The sequence below is a fragment of the Lepidochelys kempii genome, chromosome 10, assembly GCF_965140285.1.
Source record: "Lepidochelys kempii isolate rLepKem1 chromosome 10, rLepKem1.hap1, whole genome shotgun sequence".
NCBI classification, from domain to species: Eukaryota; Metazoa; Chordata; order Testudines; family Cheloniidae; genus Lepidochelys; species Lepidochelys kempii.
Window position 1 is genome coordinate 33,328,975 of NC_136389.1, and position 22,667 is coordinate 33,351,641.

At 41.6% G+C, this 22,667-nt stretch overlaps 1 protein-coding gene across 8 annotated transcripts in view; it reads right to left on the bottom strand.

Moving 5' to 3' along the window:
* CREBBP (CREB binding lysine acetyltransferase) overlaps window positions 1-22,667 on the bottom strand; it is a 191,714-nt gene that overhangs the window by 12,710 nt on the left and 156,337 nt on the right. For all 8 annotated transcript variants that reach the window (XM_073362774.2, XM_073362776.2, XM_073362780.2 and 5 more), the window contains 8 exons: window positions 21,988-22,044; window positions 21,041-21,118; window positions 20,438-20,505; window positions 7,063-7,213; window positions 6,047-6,193; window positions 5,427-5,540; window positions 4,678-4,843; window positions 3,394-3,561 (listed from right to left, as the gene is read on the bottom strand). In XM_073362774.2, the coding sequence (XP_073218875.1) occupies window positions 3,394-3,561; window positions 4,678-4,843; window positions 5,427-5,540; window positions 6,047-6,193; window positions 7,063-7,213; window positions 20,438-20,505; window positions 21,041-21,118; window positions 21,988-22,044 (949 nt within the window). The remainder of the gene's footprint in view (window positions 1-3,393; window positions 3,562-4,677; window positions 4,844-5,426; window positions 5,541-6,046; window positions 6,194-7,062; window positions 7,214-20,437; window positions 20,506-21,040; window positions 21,119-21,987; window positions 22,045-22,667) is intronic.

Here is a 22,667-nt window from a genome sequence, read left to right on the forward strand (position 1 = left end):
CCATTAAAACTGAGCAGGCCACTGTATCTGCAACATTCAGTGTGGTCTGTAGTGCTGTTCTCACTACCAGCTGGCCCTCAGGGATGATGGCTTGAAACTGTGCTCGTGCTTCTGGCAAGTGGTAAATAAAGGCACTGAGTTTTCCATAATTCATATGGTCGTACTTTGCCATTAAGGTTTGGCAGTTTGAAATCCTGAATTGCAGAGTTGCTGAGGAGCATGCTTTCCTTCCAAATAAGTCGAGCCTCTTCCAGTCTCTATCCTGTGGCATTGATTTAGTGTGGCATGCTTTCCTCGTGAATTAATGGCATTCACAATAGAGTTAGGTTGATGATGTGTAAAAAAAAAAAAAGACTGCCTCTTTTGGGGGTACGTAGTACTTCTTGTTGGCCCTTTTGTATGTTGGCACAACAGAAATTGGTATCTGCCAGATAATCTTGGCAGGATCTAAAAGTGCCTTGTTACCTGAGAGAGCAATTCTTGAAGAGGAGGTGTGCAATATATCCGGGGGCATCACTGCCTCATCTGGTGAGGAAGAGGAGATATTTGTCATCTAGTTTCCTCTTCTAGTCTGGCCTCCTGGTCCTCGTAAGTGTCCTCCTAAGGTTCTGGGGCTCTGAATATGAGTACATTATGGGGGTGCACCAATTCCAGAGTTTTAATGCTTCTGTGCAAAAGAGGGTGACCTGGCGCCTCCCTATCAATTTATGTAAAACATGCATGCTATGTTTGTGACATTGCACTCCATATGCTTTATGAAAATATGCTTATGAATGTAAATATGATGTAACTGGAATATGCTTCATGCAAAAGGTCTCTTGTAAGGTATCATTACAAAGCTTATATCAGTGGTTCCCAAACTTTAACAACCTTTGAACCCCTTTCACTAAAATGTTGAGTCTTGTGAACCCCCTCCTAAAACTGAGTATTTCCAGGGATTTTCTCCTTTACCTGAGTATAAATTATAAAAGCAGTGATCTTGGAAATATAAAATTTGTTTTTAATAATAAATAGTGTGTAATCATATCATTAATTATTTATCATTACAGTATTTTTATTACATTATGAAAACGGCAACACACTTCCAAGATCTCACTTTCATAGCTTGTATCACTTTGAATAAGCCTGTTATCAGACAAGGCTCCTATGTTTCATCAAGGAGTATCAGATGTGAAACAACATGAAGGTATTTAAGAAGCCAACTGAAAGTGTTCCTCCTACACAAGCATTCAGGTCTTGAGCAGTCCAGGCAAACAACGCGTGATACAACAAAGCTTAAACTTGTTCTTCATAATAATTTTAAAACTATACTAGCTGCCTATTTAATTTTAAAAACAGCAAAAAATATCCACCTCCCTTTCCATTTCTTATAAGGAGTCTTGAAGTTTAAATCTGCTCAGTCTGATAGATATGCTTGCTTTGATCTGCTTAGCTCTTGGAAGTCCAGGGGCTCCATGCTGCCCGGGGTCCGTAGGGACAGCTCTGTCCGCCATTAGGGAATTTTTTCCTGAGAACCCCCTGTAACATTTTGTGAACCTCTAACCCCAGTTTGGGAACCACTGGCTTATAATCTACTGAGTGTGTTCATCCTATTTGTTTGCATGTATTATTTCTATGTCTGGAGTTAGGAGAATCAGATAAACTTGTATTACTGATGTAAACATATTAAGTGGAAGCCATTAAGGGTGCTTCAGAATCAACGAACTGTAAAGGGCTCTGTTTACTTACAAACCTTTCTGTGTATGTGTGGCCAGCCCAGGAAGAATGGAGGCTGGAGTCTCACGGGACATGTGACCATGTCACATGATGCTGGAATCTATCTTAAACCTGGTACTTTTCCATTTAGAAGGAGGGGTAGGGACCCACAGAGACAAAAGATTCCCGCCTTGTGCCAAAGCTATAAAAGGGGTTGGAGCAGGACAAAGGGGCAACCAGTCATGAGAAAACCCCTGCTTACCACCTGAGATGTCTGCTGGAACTAACAAGGACTGTACCGGGGAAAGGATTGGGCCCAGACTAGGAAGGAGTCTGGTCTGTGAAAGAAGCTTACTGAAACATCTCTGAGAGTGAGATATTACCTGTAATCAGTTCTTTGCTTTATTGTGCTTGGTGACTTACTTTGTTCTGTTCTTTATTACTTGAAACCACTTAAATCCTACTTTTTATACTTAATAAAATCACTTTTGTTTATTAATGAACCCAGAGTAAGTGATTAATACCTGGGGGAGCAAACAGCTGTGCATCTCTCTCTATCAGTGTTATAGAGGGAGGACAATTTATGAGTTTACCCTGTATAAGCTTTTACAGAGTAAAAGATTTATTTGGGGTTTGGATCCCATTGGGAACTGGGCATCTAGGTGCTGGAGAGGTAACCTGCTGAGCTGTTTTCGGTTAAAGTATGCAGCTTTGGGGGTGTGACGAGACCCTGAGTCTGTGCTGCAGCAGGCTAGCGTGTCTGTCTCAACAAGGCAGGGCTCGGGAGTCCCAAGCTGGCAGGGAAAACTGGCTCAGAGGTAATTTCAGCACATCACGTGACAGTCCCAAAGGGGTCTCTGTGACTGAACCTGTCACAATGTTGTCTGTCATGATTTTTGTGAGAGTAACCCTGATGAATGGGAGAAAGTGGTTGCACCCAAGGGTAGCCATACCAGGAGTGCTGGGGATCAGAAAGTGGCTGCGAGGGCCCAGTTGTTGTAATGATGGGCCATGGTGTGAGACCAGAAAGAGGTTGTCATCTTGGTCACTGACTCCTTGCTGGAATAGGGTGGGGCTGATAGGGAAGCTAGAGGTAAATGCCCCAGTGTCACTGATGATTCTGGGGACTGGAACACACTCGGTACTGGAGGAAACTACACCATCCAGAATCATGGGCTAAGTCAATGAAAAAAAACTTTAGTAATCTGCAGTACTAACATTTGCATTTCAGTCCCCTATCACTACAAATTGACATGCATAGGCTTGCTATAGAAAGAAGAATTCAGCCTTTAAATAGTGTCTTTCAAAATGCAGATATTTTAAGGTAGCTTGAATTTAGAAATTCAGCGAAGGGGCTGTAAAGCAAACCGGGCAGCCATTGTGCAATCCAAATTAGCTCACAGACATCCCTGGGTTTTAGAAAACATTTTAAAAGAAAGTAGGAATGTTGTCTGTGACCTGGAAGCTTTTACTACTCTATTTAAAAAGTGCCATAGAATTTTTCACTTTTATCTGGAAAGAAGCCAGAAATTTAGCTGATAGGAACTTTGGATTAAAAACTCAACTGAAAGACAAAAAGTATTTTTTTCTCCTAGTTCTGAATTGCAGTATCAATATCGGGTCTGAGCTCTAGCCGAGATTAGCAACTTGGACAACGTCTGATCTGGGGACAAATACTGTGTGCAAAGGTTCACTTACCTCTGTTGTTTCACTAGCTGCTGTACTTTCCTCCTTCTTCCTCTCCTCCTCTTCCTGTTCCAGCTCCTTAATGCTCTCCTCCAGCACATTTGGCCAGAAATCACCTTCAAAGTAAGGCAGCTCCTTGGCACTCGTCAGCCTATCCTCAGTTGCTTGTTTGAAGATGTCCTGTTAAATGTGTCACACAATAGTAAGATTGAATGAAGTACCAAAAAAAAAAAAAAAGCCTGAAGTCAATAGCAGAACCTGAGGCATACCTGCTGCACTCACATGGCTTACAGCTTTTTTTAGTACACTTGAAAAGGAACTGGTTCTACATGGAGGAGTTTACAGTGTATTCTAAAACACTGTCACAAATACAACTGCACAGCTAATGATTATAAAGTTACTAGCAATGTGTATATATGTTTAGTTTCTTGAAAACGAAGTATTTGTATGATCAGAAAAGAACAGATTCTCTAGCAGCCTTCTCTTTCTCCTTTGTAACCCTCAGTGGAATACAACAGGGACCATTACTCAAAGTAGAGTTTTTTGAAAGAAAAAAAGTAACTGGTTATTAGGCTAAACGTTAGCCAAGTGTCCTATACCCCTAGGAAAGAACATCTCTCCTACAAATTTACAAGCTGCACAGCTTTTCCGTTACAAGATAAGCAATGAATGTGACAAGGGCACTACAGAGCTTTTCATTCACTACTCAGCTAAGTTAGCTAATTAAGAGTGAACTGCATAACTTTCCTTAGCATCATACTTCATAAACTCAGTGAGAAAACTCCTTTCAAATGAACTGTGCACCTTTAGCCTGCGATTTTCAATGGATCATAACTGGGTCAAATCAAAACCAATTTTTGCCACCATCCTCCAAAGCACTTTTCCTTGACAAAGGCTATTTCCATGCCAAAATTCAGCTTTCAGCTCCAGGCATTTCAGGACCACTGCTGTTCAAATAGGCCTGATTAAAATATGTATCTATATACTGTACAGCTATCTATCTAGATATTTATTTAATTTTTCACTCTCTAGCCAAACCTGGCTGAATTAGTTTTGCTCAAATGCTCACAAAAAAATTTCCATTAAGGCAGAGACCCAGACTAAAAGGCTGTAACCTCAGAGGTGAAAGTTGCAGAAAACTGTAAGCAAAGGAAGATAGTAGCTAAGAATGTAAATGTTTATAAAACATTAAGCAGAACAGTCACTGCCTCTTCCCTTACATTGAAGAAGTGTAGTAAGTAGCCTAGATATAATGAACACTGTAAAATCAATCCAGCCAGTAAAAGGTATACAAACCTTGTAGTCATGAATGATCCTCTCAGCAAATGCCTTGTCCAACATCTTCTTATACCATTCTTGCAAGCGTTTGGGTTTTGGTATTTTCTGATCAGGGGGATGGCAATGGAAAATATAGTCATCTCCTTCACTTGGGGGACAAGCCCAAATATGACCTGTCACATACCTGCAGGTTACATGCAAAAGCCAATAACATCTCAATTAACACTCAGCATTATAATTAAATTCCTTTGCCTTTTCTATACATAAACCCAACCACATTTACAAATGGACTCAGACTTCTTGCTTCCTTATAAAGATGTTGGAGAGTTTTATGGCAGTAATAGCTTGTGTCTATACAAGGGCCCATGGTCTAATCATGGAACTTAGGCTTTGAATGGGCTATTTAGTACCCAACTCTCTCACCAGTTTAGTGGGTGGAGGGAATGAGATTCTCTCAGTCTAAAAAGGTAAAGAGAAATTAAGGAAAAACATTCCTACTATGGGGAAAACACCACTATACGCTCACTGGTGCAGAAATCCAAACAATTATCTCCACTGTGGGAGAAGAGGTGTCTGTTTCATAAGATTCTTGAGAAGATGGTGGAAGGAAGGTAAGAAATTGTCTTAAACAAATCAAAAGCCCTCCCCACACCCAAAGTAAGAGAGAAGTCTACTCTTTAATTAAAGTTACATAGAGTAACCATACTGTTCACATGACATTGAATTACAGCATCATTTTGCAAAGAATTCAGACAACTTTTGCTTACCCAAGTTTCTTCACATACTCCAGATATCCAATAAGGATTTCATGATAAACGGCAGTTCGGAGGCAGCGGGGTCGGAAGAAATGAATACTATCTAGATACGATATGTACACACGCCTGTGAGGACGAGGGAGAAAACAAAAAAAGAAAATGATTCAAATACAAACCACATTAGCTTTCATAGACTGGTGTTCAGCTTTTACAACAGCCACTGACTTGGTTGCTTTGGGCAGGGACCTGGAAAATAAAGACTGCAGCTGATTTCAAAGAGGAGCACTACTTTTCACTGACCAAAGAGACACGTTAAAGTACATGATGTAAAGTTGCTGAAATAAAAGTGAAATATTGCCAGTGTTTCACCTTTTGGACAACAGACAAAGATATTGAGAGACCAGGGAAAATGCTAGCATGGAAGTAGATAGATTTGAATTTTATGTATTTCCTAACATTTTGACTGTCAATTTTTTTTTTTTTGGTGTGGAAAAGTCTTCACACTTAACTTTATAGTAAGACTGCGTGTGCCACGAATATTTCAGTATGTGGAAGTATGGGTAGCTAGCCTGTATTTAAAGTATTAAAAGGCTCCATGTGCACCAGTCACTGCTGGAGAAATGAAAAAGTACCTGGTATTTGGAGGTGGGCAGTCAGAGCCATACTCCTGTACATGCATGCCAAAGAAGCACACATCCACTCCATCTATCTCCTCGAAAGCAAACAGAGCTTTAGTTCGGTAAGGGAAGGACTCTGACATTTCACCAGAATCCACAAACCTGCAGGAAAGAAAGAAATCTATCAATGGACTCTAAAATTCTATCAAAAAGGAAACAGATCTTTACAACATTTTTTAATTCTTCAGAAATATTTAAGTACCAGTTGTGGCAGAGTACAGAATCATATTAAAATGGCATCATGGCAATGCAAGGCCAGTTTCCATAAAGCTTTGAGACAAAAGTTTTTCCATACAATTAACTTATGATTGAATATGTAAACACAAAGTACAAAATTGTCCAAAGAAACTGCCAGCCTCTAAGTAAACGGTACATTAGTTATAACGCATTGAAGTTACTAACTGAAATGCAGTCAACACTCTGCCGTCTTTGGAGTAAAACTGAAGTACTTTTATGGATAAAGCCTTTCAAAAACTATCCCATTTGTCATGAAATAGCCCATTTACTATAAAAGCATTTCCAGAAGCCAATGTATACAGAAAGGCAACATCATTAATGAAATGTTACTAGAGTAGAACTTTATTAATCTGCACTGTACTAAATTGCACATCCTACAATCTGCACAAAAATAGTGATTTTTTCCTCACCTCTTCTAGATTTAATAGTAATAAAAGACCTCAATGTTGCATAATCTAAGGTCGCATTATTTTTATAAAATACACTACAGAATATAGCGGTGTCATAAGTAAGTTAAAACTTAAAATACAACTCCCAAAATAAATTAAAGTACATTTTATGGTGTATTGACTTCATTATGTTTGTTCACTTGCTTGCCAATTCCCAAACTCTGATAATTTACAAAGCATCTCCAAACCAGTGCAGACTAGTGAGGTTCTACTATACCTAGGTAGGCAAAAAGTTACACAAGAAATATACATCAAAATGCTACCATAATAAAAGAGAGGACTAACCTGGATTTCATTCCTGGTTTTACTTCGACTGTCTTATCTGAACTGGCTACGACTCTGACAAAGACTTCCCCAGCTTCAGGATGATTCTGTCGCCGCAAAAACTTGTTTACTCTATCTTCCAAATGATTTCCTAAACGGGTAGTTTGAAGCCCTAAGGGGGAAAAATATCAAAGACCAAGTAAGTAGTGATAAAAAGTTTGGGGAAACTGAACCATAGTTTAGATTGAATCACAGTGTCAGAAATCTTTCTGACTCACTGCTCCTAGGATGCAGTCATAGTGCTTTCAGTTTTCTTTACTATTGCATGAGAATTAGAGTTACCTTCTACAGCCAAAATAAAAAGTCACCTTCCTAGCGAAAGTTAAATTTACACAACTCTTATAGCCCTGGTCTACACTAGGACTTTAGGTCGAATTTAGCAGCGTTAAATCGATTTAAACCTGCACCCGTCCACACAGTGAAGCCCTTTATTTCGACTTAAAGGGCTCTTAAAATCGATTTCCTTACTCCACCCCTGACAAGTGGATTAGCGCTTAAATCGATGTTCCCGGCTCGAATTTGGGGTACTGTGGACACAATTCGATGGTATTGGCCTCCGGGAGCTATCCCAGAGTGCTCCATTCTGACCGCTCTGGACAGCACTCTCAACTCAGATGCACTGGCCAGGTAGACAGGAAAAGAACTGCAAACTTTTGAATCTCATTTCCTGTTTGGCCAGCGTGGCAAGCTGCAGGTGACCATGCAGAGCTCATCAGCACAGGTGACCATGATGGAGTCCCAGAATCGCAAAAGAGCTCCAGCATGGACCGAACGGGAGGTACGGGATCTGATCGCTGTTTGGGGAGAGGAATCTGTGCTATCAGAACTCCATTCCAGTTTTCGAAATGCCAAAACCTTTGTGAAAATCTCCCAGGGCATGAAGGACAGAGGCCATAACAGGGACCCGAAGCAGTGCCGCGTGAAACTGAAGGAGCTGAGGCAAGCCTACCAGAAAACCAGAGAGGCGAACAGCCGCTCTGGGTCAGAGCCCCAAACATGCCGCTTCTATGATGAGCTGCATGCCATTTTAGGGGGTTCAGCCACCACTACCCCAGCCGTGTTGTTTGACTCCTTCAATGGAGATGGAGGCAATACGGAAGCAGGTTTTGGGGACGAAGAAGATGATGAGGAGGAGGAGGTTGTAGATAGCTCACAGCAAGCAAGCGGAGAAACCGGTTTTCCCAACAGCCAGGAACTGTTTCTCACCCTAGACCTGGAGCCAGTACCCCCCGAACCCACCCAAGGCTGCCTCCTGGACCCAGCAGGCGGAGAAGGGACCTCTGGTGAGTGTACCTTTTAAAATGCTATACATGGTTTAAAAGCAAGCATGTGAAAGGATTACTTTGCCCTGGCATTTGCGGTTCTCCTAGATGTAGTCCTAAAGCCTTTGCAAAAGGTTTCTGGGGAGGGCAGCCTTATTTCGTCCTTCATGGTAGGACACTTTACCACTCCAGGCCAGTAACACGTACTCGGGAATCACTGTAGAACAAAGCATTGCAGTGTATGTTTGCTGGCATTCAACCAAAATCCGTTCTTTCTCTCTCTGTGTTAGCCTCAGGAGAGTGAGATATAATTCATGGTCACCTGGTTGAAATAGAGTGCTTTTCTTCAGGGACACTCAGAGGTGCCCGTTCCTGCTGGGCTGTTTGCCTGTGGCTGAACAGAAATGTTCCCCGCTGTTAGCCACAGGGAGGGGGGAAGGTTGAGGGGGTAGTCACGCGGTGGGAGGAGGCAAAATGCGACCTTGTAACGAAAGCACATGTGCTATGTATGTAATGTTAACAGCAAGGTTTACCCTGAAAGAGTGTAGCGACTGTTTTATAAAATGTGTCTTTTTAAATACCGCTGTCTGTCCCTTTTTTTTTCTCCACCAGCTGCATGTGTTTCAATGATCACAGGATCTTCTCCTTCCCAGAGGCTAGTGAAGCTTAGAAAGAAAAAAAAACGCACTCGCGATGAAATGTTCTCCGAGCTCATGCTGTCCTCCCACACTGACAGAGCACAGACGAATGCGTGGAGGCAAATAATGTCAGAGTGCAGGAAAGCACAAAATGACCGGGAGGAGAGGTGGCGGGCTGAAGAGAGTAAGTGGCGGGCTGAAGACAGGGCTGAAGCTTAAATGTGGCGGCAGCGTGATGAGAGGAGGCAGGATTCAATGCTGAGGCTGCTGCAGGACCAAACCAGTACGCTCCAGTGTATGGTTGAGCTGCAGCAAAGGCAGCTGGAGCACAGACTGCCACTGCTGCCCCTCTGTAACCAACCGCCCTCCTCCCCAAGTTCCATAGCCTCCACACCCAGACGCCCAAGAACGCTGTGGGGGGGCCTCCGGCCAACCAGCCACTCCACCACAGAGGATTGCCCAAAAAAAAGAAGGCTGTCATTCAATAAATTTTAAAGTTGTAAACTTTTAAAGTGCTGTGCTTAAAGTGCTGTGTGGCATTTTCCTTCCCTCCTCCACCACCCCTCCTGGGCTACCTTGGTAGTCATCTCCCTATTTGTGTGATGAATGAATAACGAATGCATGACTGTGAAGCAGCAATGACTTTATTGCCTCTGCAAGCGGTGATTAAAGGGAGGAGGGGAGGGTGGTTAGCTTACAGGGAAGTAGAGTGAACCAAGGGGCGGGGGGTTTCATCAAGGAGAAACAAACAGAACTTTCACACCGTAGCCTGGCCAGTCATGAAATTGGTTTTCAAAGCTTCTCTGATGCGTACCGCACCCTCCTGTGCTCTTCTAACCGCCCTGGTGTCTGGCTGCGCGTAACCAGCAGCTAGGCTGTTTGCCTCAGCCTCCCACCCCGCCATAAACGTCTCCCCCTTACTCTCACAGATATTGTGGAGCACACAGCAAGCAGTAATAACAGTGGGAATATTGGTTTCGCTGAGGTCTAAGCGAGTCAGTAAACTGCGCCAGCGCGCCTTTAAACGTCCAAATGCACATTCTACCACCATTCTGCACTTGCTCAGCCTGTAGTTGAACAGCTCCTGACTACTGTCCAGGCTGCCTGTGTACGGCTTCATGAACCATGGCATTAAGGGGTAGGCTGGGTCCCCAAGGATACATATAGGCATTTCAACATCCCCAACAGTTATTTTCTGGTCTGGGAATAAAGTCCCTTCCTGCAGCTTTTGAAACAGACCAGAGTTCCTGAAGATGCGAGCGTCATGGACCTTTCCCGGCCATCCCACGTTGATGTTGGTGAAACGTCCCTTGTGATCCACCAGAGCTTTCAGCACTATGAAAAAGTACCCCTTGCGGTTTATGTACTCGGCGGCTTGGTGCTCCGGTGCCAAGATAGGGATATGGGTTCCGTCTATAGCCCCACCACAGTTAGGGAATCCCATTGCAGCAAAGCCATCCACTATGACCTGCACATTTCCCAGGGTCACTACCCTTGATATCAGCAGATCTTTGATTGCGTGAGCTACTTGCATAACAGCAGCCCCCACAGTAGATTTGCCCACTCCAAATTGATTCCCAACTGACCGGTAGCTGTCTGGCGTTGCAAGCTTCCACAGGGCTATCGCCACTCGCTTCTCAACTGTGAGGGCTGCTCTCATCCTGGTATTCATGCGCTTCAGGGCAGGGGAAAGCAAGTCACAAAGTTCCATGAAAGTGCCCTTACGCATGCGAAAGTTTCGCAGCCACTGGGAATCGTCCCAGACCTGCAACACTATGCGGTCCCACCAGTCTGTGCTTGTTTCCCGAGCCCAGAATCGGCATTCCACAGCATGAACCTGCCCCATTAGCACCATGATGCATGCATTGTCAGGGCCCATGCTTTCAGAGAAATCTGTGTCCATGTCCTGATCACTCACGGGACCGCGCTGACGTCGCCTCCTCGCCCGGTATCGCGTTGCCATGTTCTGGTGCTGCATATACTGCTGGATAATGCGTGTGGTGTTTAATGTGCTCCTAATTGCCAAAATGAGCTCAGCGGCCTCCATGCTTGCCTTGGTATGGCGTCTGCACAGAAAAAAGGCGCGGAACAATTGTCTGCCGTTGCTCTGACGGAGGGAGGGGCGACTGACGACACGGCTTACAGGGTTGGCTTCAGGGAGCTAAAATCAACAAAGGGTGTGCCTGTACATCAAGGAGTATTTCAGGCAGGACTGCACGGAGGGTTCCAATAAGAAATGGTGCACCTAAGTTATCGTTGTTATTGGAACAAGGAGGTTAGCCTGGCCTCTGATTGATACATGGCTAGATTTACCTCGCTGCACCTTCTCTGTGAGTGACTGCAGTGTGATCTAGACAGGGGAGGAGGCAAATGAGTACAAAACAAATCTGGTCTATTTCTTGTTCTGACCCACTCCATCTATCTTTTACATCTTTGGCTGGCAGCAGACGGTGCAGAAGGACTGCATGCCATCCACATCTCATGGCTGCTTGGCAGAAGATGGTACAGTACGACTGCTAGCCATCTTCATCTCTTGCCTGCCTGGCAGAAGATGGTACAATACGACTGCTAGCAATCCTCATCTCTTGCCTGCCTGGCAGAAGATGGTACAGTACGACTGCTAGCAGTCCGTATCGCCTGCCCGCTCACCATAAGACGGTTCAATAGGACTGACTGCAGGACTAAAGAGAATGACCTGGTCAAGTCACTCCAAATTTAGTCCCTGCGCCCATGTCTGCCCAGGCGCTCCCAGCCGACGTGGCCAGGAGCACCTCGGACACGACGAGGACGACTACCAGTCGTATTGCACCGTCTGCTACCAGAAGGCAATGGGTTGCTGCTACTGTGCAGCAAAGCCGTACCGCGTCTGCCAGCACCCAGGAGACATAGGGTGACGGTTACCTGAGCGGGCTCCATGCTTGCCGTGGTATGGCGTCTGCACAGGTAACTCAGGAAAAAAGGCGCGAAATGATTGTCTGCCCTTGCTTTCACGGGGGGAGGGAGGGAGGGAACGGGGGCCTGACGATATGTACCCAGAACCACCCGCGACAATGTTTTAGCCCCATCAGGCATTGGGATATCAACCCAGAATTCCAATGGGCAGCGGAGACTGCGGGAACTGTGGGATAGCTACCCACAGTGCAACGCTCCGGAAGTCGACGCTTGCCTCGGTACTGTGGAAGCGCTCCGCCGAGTTAATGCACTTAATGCACTTAGAGCATTTTCTGTGGGGACACACACACTCGAATATATAAAACCGATTTCTAAAAAACCGACTTCTATAAATTCGACCTAATTTCGTAGTGTAGACATACCCATAGGCAGGCTAACCACACCACAGTGGAAAAAACACTTTGTAAATGCGCTAACAAAGGAGGCTTTTACGGTAATTTAAAATTTGTAGGAGATTTTTTAAATACTGCAAAATTTTTCTTGTAAGAAAAACACTCATTTGGCTGCTTGACAGAGATTACATCAGTTTATAAATCTGGCTCCCAGCCACACCTTTTGAAGCAAAGTAAGTCAACAGAAATGAAAAGCCTCCTGACTTCAGTGGAGATTTCACTGTTTTTAAAACAGAGGTTTCAGTCTGAGTAATCTACATAATTATAAAAATGTACATATTGAGCTTTAATCGTTATTTGCACAGGCAAAGAAGCCCCTAAAGGTTCAAGTCCACATCCTGTATATCCCTGCTCCACTAATCCCGTTTTTCTTTTTACATAACGTTTAAAAATTATTCATGAAAAAAGTACACTACAGACAAAAAGATACAATTTTTAATACATTCAAAATATAAAGTCTTTCAAAACTCTACTTTTAAAGAAAAATAACCCTTGTCATTTAAATTGTGAAAATGAAAGTACCTTATGTTGTAGGGCTTATTGCTACTGCTTTTTAAATCATTTATACAATTTTACATACAAATTACTACTTGGCAAAATATATTTAATTATTCTAGTCTTACCAGCATATTTCCTCCCTATCTAAAATCAAGGTGGTGGCATAATTCACTTATGCATTCTCATGGTCACCCATTTTACCCTGCTACATTTAATTTACAGTCCCCCGCAGCTACTATTCATCAGTCGTAGGGCTATGTGATTTGTCACAGAGGTCACGGAAATGTGAATTTAAATAAAGTCAGTGAAATCTTGGAAAAATGACTGTAAAAACACATTTGATTAGGCCCCCAGAACAAGTGGTGTTGTGACCTGGACACAAGGTCACAGTGCTACTCATGTTTGGCCTGTCCACCCTTCCATCTCCACCTACAGAGGGGTGGACAAGCCAAATCTGAGTGTACTGCAACCCCGTATGCCAGTTTGCAATGCCTGGAGCTGGGTCCAACTCTGAGGGACAGGTGTCTATGGGATGAGTACAGGGTGGGCTTACTCTCCAATCTCCCCCCACCCCACCTCCTGAAAGGGCCTCATCATTCAACACCCCTATGATACTCATTTATGTAGCAAAAATGACATTAACTGGTGACCCTTTCATTACTTATCTTCTTTTCCCCCCTCACCTCTGCAATGAAATGTACTAAAAATTTCCATGCCAAAACCTTAATCAGTTGCCATCTAGCCAGGAGGCAAGACTGTTGTCTCTTATAACTGACCACCTGGGGTGTTCACATAGTAGTGGAACTGAATACCCACCTGAAGATTACTTTAAAACCCAAGAGTGCACTGACAGTTGTAATGACGCAAAAGACAACACCATTCCTACCTACAGAGCTTACATTCTAAGATTTTATTTCGTATGACAATATATAAAAATATACAATGTATTAAAAATCTCAATATAAAAATTAACCCTAAGCATACCCCTTCCTTAACACCTCGATAATCTAACTCCACAACCTAGTGGAATTCTGTGGTTAGGACATCAGCACAGCACACTCTGGAGTGTCACTACATGGGAGACTGCGTGCTGACTGCAGAGGAACTTGATCAATGGAAAACTGTATCATTTCCACTTTTAACACTAATACGCTGAATGATGACGTGGGACATCCCACACTTCATATTACAGTAGATTGGGCTTTGAAGTTTACACCTGCAGATCATTGTTAAAAGTGGTATTTAATTTTGGCAATGTTTCTATCTTAAGAACATAGAAAAAGGAGCATAGTTCCATTATATGAAACTAGTAATTGCATCCAGCATATTTTTAGCTAGCAGCTGTAATGAATTCTAATGATTTTGTCCTCATTTTAACATCTTTCAGTGGGTAATTCTACCAAGTGATTCCCACTTCCCTTCAAAGTCATTTCATCACTCTGTGCTATTGCACAGTAAGTCATGGAAACTAAGGAGAAGGCCAAATGAACAGATGTATAGAGCAAGAATATAATTATGCTTGCAAGAGATTACCAACATCCATGCCAACCCAAGCATTAACCCTAAAATACAATCCTTAAGAGCCAAGCATTTTGACTGCTCTAAAAATATGTTAATATTCTCTCTTAACAAGCTACTATATTTTTGGCTCTCAGCTGCAGTTCATACAGTTACTATAAAAAGCTACAGAAGGAGTTTTAAACTTATTTTCAAGACAATCCTTACTAAAGCTTGAAAAACATATCTGGCACCTACTACCCTGAGAGCTTGGGCTACCTTTGGGCTAAGTTCCCTCTCAGTCATGTGGCCATGCAGCAGGCTATCACAGGCCAGTCAGGTGGGGAGAGGTGCCCCTCCCCAAGCCCAGCCGGAGCTCTAGGGCTGGGTCATATGCAGTGGAGAGGAATTAAAACCCCGAGCCAAGCAGGGGCGCCCCCTGCCCATTGTGCCGCAGCCAACTCACCTGGTGAGTTTAATGAGCGACTCAGTTAGCGGGAGAGGTGCTTGAGCCTCTGCCCCATGACCCTGCTACGCCCCACAGAATGGAGTGTCACGCTGCCCCAGGCCCCCTGGCACAGACCCCCCACACCACTGCGGGCACCTCCAGCTCCATGGACTGCTGGCAAAGTGGGAAACTTTGCATGGGAAAGGCTCTGTCTTCCGCTCCCTGTGCCCATGGGGGAGGCGCTTGCAGCTGTGTTTGAGCTCTCCAACCCCTTCCCCCAAACTTCGCTGGGCTGGAGGAGTGGAGCTGTGTGTGACCTAGAGCCCAAACCTCCAGCCGGAGCCTTCACTCCCCCCTCCAACTCTTTGCCACAGAGAAGCCAACCAGTCACTGGAAAAAAGCATGCACACTGCTGTTCGGGATCTCCATCTTTTCCTGCTAGTTAGTGTCTGACAAATCTGAAATGCTCAACCTAAAGCAGAAGTGGCACACTCTCTCTCTGGTCTCTTCCTCAGATCCTCCTGTTTGCTGTGATGATGGCACGGGATCTTCATTTCTCTACCTTCTACTAGCCAAATGCCTGCTGTGAGGGAAAGTTGGTCTCTGCTACACGGTCCTTCCCTTAAGTTTTCTAGGTGCTGAATGGGGAAGTGTCCACTCTTCCCTAGTCAGTTTACAAGTCTCCCCACTGCACAGTTCCAGATCCTTCCTCCCTTGCTGGTCATAATTCTCCCAAGTAGCAAACTAAAACTGACCTGAGTCTTGTCAGTTTTTCAGATGACCAAATGATTCTGAACAGGCATAGTGAACACTGACAAGATTGCCAAACTGCAGCAGAGTAAAAACTGACCAGAGCTCTGAGCAGCAACAGAGATACTGGAGCCATCTCTCTACATATTTAGGAAGACGACACTGTAACGGTTAAATTAGATTTATATTTGGAAGTTTATCTTTGCAAACCAGGAATGTTTGAAATTAAAGAAAGAAAAGAAGCTTGGATATTGGAGAAGTTGACAGCAATTGCCCAGAAAAGCTTTCTATGGGAAAATGCATTTTTAAAGCCCTTCTCTTTTACACTATTTGCAAATTTTGTTGTTGAAGCTAGTGGTTCTTAACCTGTGGTCTACCTAGAACTGACTTCTCATCCTTGTTTCTACATCTCTAGAAGGGGCCACTACTAAAACAAATTGGGGGAAGGAGGAGAAAGAAGGGAAGCTGAAGCTGCTCTTAGGAACTGAAGCCACCAGTGTGCTAGGATTGCCAGTCACCTCAGGGGAAGGGAAGGAGGAAACCAGATGGCCAGGCAATATTTACAAGAGAGCAGGGAAAGGAGAGAGGAACAAAACAGTGGGGTGGAGAAGATGAACTGAAGAACAAAATGAAACTGTAAAAATTATTCCCCCCCCCACAAAACTTATATTAAATTAAATGCAAAATAGCTATTAAAATATGATCCATACTCTAAAGGAGTTTGAAAACCTTTGGTTTAAGCAAATATTTGTCATGGAACCAATGCAAAAAACAGCCACAGAGAAGAGACATTATTAACTTAAAAATAAGATTAAATAAAAATTGTATTTTTATATAATAAACTACTACCATCACCGTACAAATTTAATTTGAAGTCTGATTTTACACAGGATTTGTCTTTCTTTACCTACTATTAAAATACCAGCAGTCAGACAATGCCACAAAAATCAAGTAAATCAGGCTGTTTAGGACACTGTGCCTTGGTAACGTAGCATACTATATAGCACATAAAATCAGACATTTATGAGATCTTTTCAGCATGTAGACATATGAAGCTCTGTTTAGGTCTGAGTGGTAAATATAACTTGTAATTCACTACTTTACAAGTTAATGTAGTTTAAATGGTGAACTATAAAGTGTCAAATATCTGTTTAGAAATTCCCAAACATAGGAGTATGTTCCAGATTGAAACCACAATAAAAACCTTTTGAACTGCTAGAACCTGTGACTTCTGAAGAACAAAATACATTCCCCTCTCAATTCCAATCTTTCTTGTTCATTTCTGGTTACTTAGAGCTTGCTTTTCCTTTAATATGTATTTCTTTTCATGCAATCTTTATGTAGTTAATATCCCCAGCCGAGAGACAGGAGAAAAAGTCTGGACCTCATATGTGCTAAGTAACTGTAGAAGTTAGTTATTTTTCACAGTTTAAATTATTCCTTTTTTACATTTTAAATCTAAAGAAATTATTTTCTTTTTCTATTTTAACTTTTTTAAACGGAAAATTCTTTTTAGTTTATTTTTAAGATAGTATTTTCGTTAGATATACTTCCGTGCTCTCTCCCTCTACACTTTTAAGTAATGCTATTGGGAACCCTGGGCCCAATAAAATATGAATGGAAGCATGATGTTTCTTCCTATGCCATCATTGCAGCTTTTGTAGGTATTCAAGGGTGCCAGAACAATTTTTACAGTTGGGGTGCTGATGATGGAAACCATGTATTTGGTGTTTGCTATTACTATTTCAAGCCATGGGGTGAGGCAGCATCCCTAGTTCCAGCCCCACTGGATTCCACACAATATTCTTGCTACTCATTATACTGGCCAGGACCTCTGAAAAGCCACCCACTTGCAGTTGGACTTTCTGTGACAATGCCTCGTATTAAGGACTTAAGTGATGCAAAGAACCTTGCAAGTGCCTCTGTGGTGGGGTTAATTTTATCCTAGTAACAATTCAATAATTAAGGTTTAATTTAGCCCTACTTTCAGTGTACTTCTAACTTTTTATTGGAGCAATAAAAATTTTTTTTTTTTTGCAAATTGGAATGCTTCAAATAGAGTAAAAAATTAAATCAGGAGGAATGTGCAGGATTAAAGATCTTTATATGCCACTTTATAAAAATACCTGTGTTTTATATTGTCCCCTAGCATCTTGCGCTTTTTTGGCCCATGTGTTTTAGGTTATGGTAGGTTTTAAGAATTCTAAACTTCACACACAGATGCAGCTCTTTGTGAATTCATGAATTAGGTATTTTTAATCCTTAGAACACCTTCTACAGACAAGTTATTTAGAAACCTTAACTCTTATGGAGAGTAAGAAGGGATCAAATAAGACAATCCAGTTTCATCTTGCTGGGAGGTGTCATACCTGTTTATTACTATTTTTGATGTCACTGGAGGGCTAAAGAAATCCTCTTGGATCAGAGAAGGAAAGAAAAGGGGCAAATGTGAGGAGGTGAGATGTGAGGACTGAAGAAGGCAATACAGGGAAATTAGGCACAACAAGTGGTAGGAATCAAAGAGAGGAACTTTGGCTTGTCAAAGATGATTAGCCTAACTGCACTTGTCAAACAGAAGAAGAGACTAGTAGAAGGCTTGCTGGGTTGGGGCAAAAGGAGAAGTGTGGGGGAGTCCTCTCACCACTTCAAGATGCACCCTCCCCCCGGAGGCATGCAGGGAGTCCCAGGGAATGAAGCAGTTCCCCTCCAGCGTGGTGCCCAGGAAACTTCAAAAATGTAACAAAAACCAAGGAAAATCCCACTTAAAAAGTTAAGCTGGTAGTAATGCATAGTAACCTAAGGGTAAAAAAACTTACAAGAATATAGTCTCTCACACACACACGTAAAACCCAGGAAACTCAAAGTTATGAATAAACTTAAAAGAAACCAAACATTTCCAAGTACAGAAATGCACTCAGACAATCTTAACTCTGCCTCTGTAGTGATGTCCTGAGGGAGGCGAACGGGAATAAACGCTAAAACAACCTTACCCACCCATAACAGGTTAGTCTCAACAGCAACCACAAACACCAGAATACATTATTCTTAATCTTATAATGGCTGGGGTTTGTACAGTCATAAAATGTCCAGAGACTAAAATTGTGCTTAATAAAATCCGGAGTACACAAACAGAATACTAAAGGCCATCATTCCAAAATAGTCATTATGCGTTGGATTTTCAAAAGCACGCAGCACTGGCTTAACAGCTCCCACTACTGTAAATGGTAAAACTTGCCATTGACTTCAATAAAAGCCGAGTTAGGCCAATGAAAATTTTGAAAATCCCACCCCAGAACTCCATGTGCCACCAATTATAAAAATATCAGTAAATAAGAATTATTGCATCTACTTACACACCTCCCCCAAGACTAGCTCATGAATGTATGGCACATACATGAAAAAAGCGAAAATGAGTGTGCTGACAAAGAACAGTTACAACTTATATACAAAAGTCTGTGCAAGCTGTACAAGTGCATGGTCTTCTCAATCTTTAACATTTCCGCTACCATGGACTGCCTCTACGAACAAAGATAACAGAGGGAAGATGGGAGTACAGTGAGTTGTGATCACCGGATCAATACGCTGGCTTTTACAAACTGAAGAGATGTTCGCTCCAGTCTGTGAATTTCTTAAACCTCTTCAAAAATGTCCTTGATCCAAAAATACCACTTCATACAACGTCGGGTGTTTGCTTACTCTGCAAACCCTTAATTACAAAACTACAGTGTTCAAAATAATGGCCTCAAATATGAAAAGAACAAAGGAGGAAAGTTTGGAGGCTGGCATCACCACAGTGGAATAAGTTAAGGTTGTCTGCATGCCTTTCCATACTTCCCAATGTTTGGATTTGTTTAAATTAACTCTGAATTTCCTAGGTGTCTAATGTTTAATTTGTTTTTCCTCTCTACACGATGAATGCCATATTCTGCAGTGCTGGTCCTTATTGTATATTCAGCACTTGTACTGTACATGGAACTTTTATTGACATCACTTGGTGTTCTGTGCAGTTAACGTGTACACAATCTGCAATAAAGATTAGCACAGCAGATTGAACATTTTGCCCTAAGTGCCTAAAAGCTTTCGTTTTTTAATTAATATTTCAACTACAGCTTGACAAAAATTTGAAATTAGAATGTATTTAAAAAGCTCTAGACATAAAACGTGACAACTAAATATGATGTCTATTAAAACTGAGAATTTCTATTACTTTATACTAATTCAAAAAGCAGAGAGAGCTGTAAAAGGAAACAACTGATCATTTAACATTCCTGAATTACACCGGAAGTGCATGGACTACCACAGTATGAGTCTCCACAACTTATATATTTTAAATCTTGTTGATTGCCAAGCACAGAAATGTCAGACATTTATTTCTGTTTTAAGGCTACATGGAAACTAGTTTAAGTTTAATCAGTCATCTATGTGTTTAGTTTTGAGTTTCTGCTTTATTTTATACCTCAGAATTAGAAATACATATATATGTTGCAAAAAAACCCAACTGCTCAAAATCAGACGTTCAGCTCTCAGCACCATCCAATATAATCACTTCCACTTAACAGTGAATTCTGTGCTGTTCATTGAATTCTGCATACACTAGCCTTTGAGAAATCTCTCACCACTGCACTATCCATGGTGCAACTCCAGGGCACAGGCACTGATGATCGAGACCTGTGAAAAGCAGGTCTACATGACACTGAGTAAAATAACGGCAGCCACTGTTGCACTAGTACTCCTAATATTGCTAGCATTAGTGAAGCTGCACCAGTGGTAGGGGAGATCTCCTCTGCAAGCCTAATATATACTGGGATTTGGAATGGAAGGTACTGGGGCAGGAGCACAGGCAAGATAAAGGTTGAAGAAATTCTAAAATGTATGAACAAAAAAACCACACAAACTTACTCTTAGCACTGAATTTGTTCTCTTTACGTGTTCTACCAGTTTTCTTCAGACAATTGTCACAGACAAAGCTGTAAAACAACAAATTTTTGCTGATAATTTAGTATAAACAGCCCCAGCTAGCTTAATCCACCATTAAACACTTTTAATAGTAGTAGTCAGAAAAAAAATGACTTGCATCCCAAACTACTGTCTCATCATTTAATATGGATTAGGAACAATTTAAGTACATCAAGTTCAGAAAATGTTAGATGCTTTAGAGTTGGTTTACTCATTCCACCAAATGAGTAACTAATACTGCACATTCATTTTATCTTTCTTTTAATATTTATCCCCTACCATTATCCAACTTTTACAAACAGTAAGTAATTCAGAAAGAGGAAACAATGTTTGTGGACAAGTTTCTCCCTACATATTTTAGCTTGAATATGCAAAGGAGCCACTAACAACCAAATTAAAAATTCATTTACAGGTGGTTTGTCTCTTTATATGTGGTCCCTGAAAGAGAATTATTGTGTGTAAATCAACAGCTCAACAGGATCTATACAGGTAAGAGTTTCATTATAATTGCAGAAGAAAGGCTAAAACCCATCTAAGGCTACTTACCCTGAAGGCCAAATAATATCATAATGTAGCACACAAATCTGGTGCATCTTCCGACCACATTCTTTGCAATCAACAAAGCTTGGAAGAAAAAGGGAAAAAAAAAAAAGCTACTTTAATTTCCTAAGAGATAAAGAGTATGAAACGACAAAAACCAGGTCAATGCTTGTTAGGCAGGTAATTCTCCACAGGGCTACCTTTCAACAATAAAACAAGATTATGTGGATGGGTATCAATTAAATATATTTATCTTGCCAGTAACCTCATTAAGGAAAATTTATAGACCAATGAAAAATACTTCCACACCAAAATGGAACTGGATATATTCTGCCATTATATTTAAGATCTAAAAATGTGTATAATACACTTAAGTTAACAAGGAACTGTCAAAATGTTGTGGGCCCAAAAGAGAACGAGAATGGTCCTTTGTCCAAACTCTTACTTTCTAGACCCTTTCCCTGGGTCCTACCGGTCATCCATATTTAAGCTAAATTTCCTATTGACTGCAGTACGGAATTCTGCTTGCAAAAAACAGGTATTCTATGACCTCCATCTATTTAAGTTTTCAACTAACTGTTGCAAACACAGGTTGAGCGAAGTTGCTCAAGCTTACTGTCAACCTAACACGCAGTTCTCAAACTGTGGGTCGGGACCCCAAAGTGGGTTGCAACCCCATTTTAATGAAAAGTTCTCTTGAAGTGCAAAATATTAAAGGCACATTTTACCCCAAATATAATATGTTTAAAAGTTGCCATACAAAGGGCTAAGAACTCTATGTAAAGATTTTGCTACCTATTTGGGTGGAGATGGGGAAGGGGACTGCTCTGGCTATATAGTTTCCCGTTTCTGAAATAATGGCCACAGAAGGAAGTAGTAGCTGTAACAACTACACAGTGATTATCAGAAAGTCATGTTAACTTTTTAATAAAAAAAGACGACCTAATACTTACGGCTCTGGATCTAGTGTATCATTTTTCTTCTTTTCAAACTGATCTTTTGAGATTGTTCTAAAGAGAAAGAGTAAAATGAAATTTTCCTATTGCCAGAATTACATCAGATGAAGCTAAGACCTTATCACGATTACTTGAATTGCAGCAAATGATTGAAATCTCAAGTCTGAAGAAGAAAGCACACCAGGGGAATTCAGTTTTGTTTAGACAAAGCAATTCCACTCATTTTTATTTTAACATGTATTTTTTTCACAGTTAGCAAAACTAGTTAATTGTGTAGTAAGCTAAAAGCACTATGATTACTACACAAATATACTCAATGTAAGATCCAATACAAGATGCAAAAAAACCTAGGAAAATTGCAGTAAGTAAAGAAGCCCTCTCCAAAAATAGCCGGTCTTGACTGTAAGCCTTGTTGCACCTCATTTCAAGCCAGTCTGTCAGGCTGAAAACAAGCTACAGCATTCATTCATGAAATGAGTGCTTCAAGAAGGTAACCGATCAGGCTTTCCAGCAGTATTGCCCTGTTTCACTAGCAGATGCAAATAATCAATGAATCATTAAAATTTGCTTTCTGTTTACACTTTTTAGTGTCTGCTATCTCTGAAATCAACAGTACATGGGCAGCTACCAAGGACTGTGGCAAATAGAAGAAATGAAAACAGAAAATATTGATAATC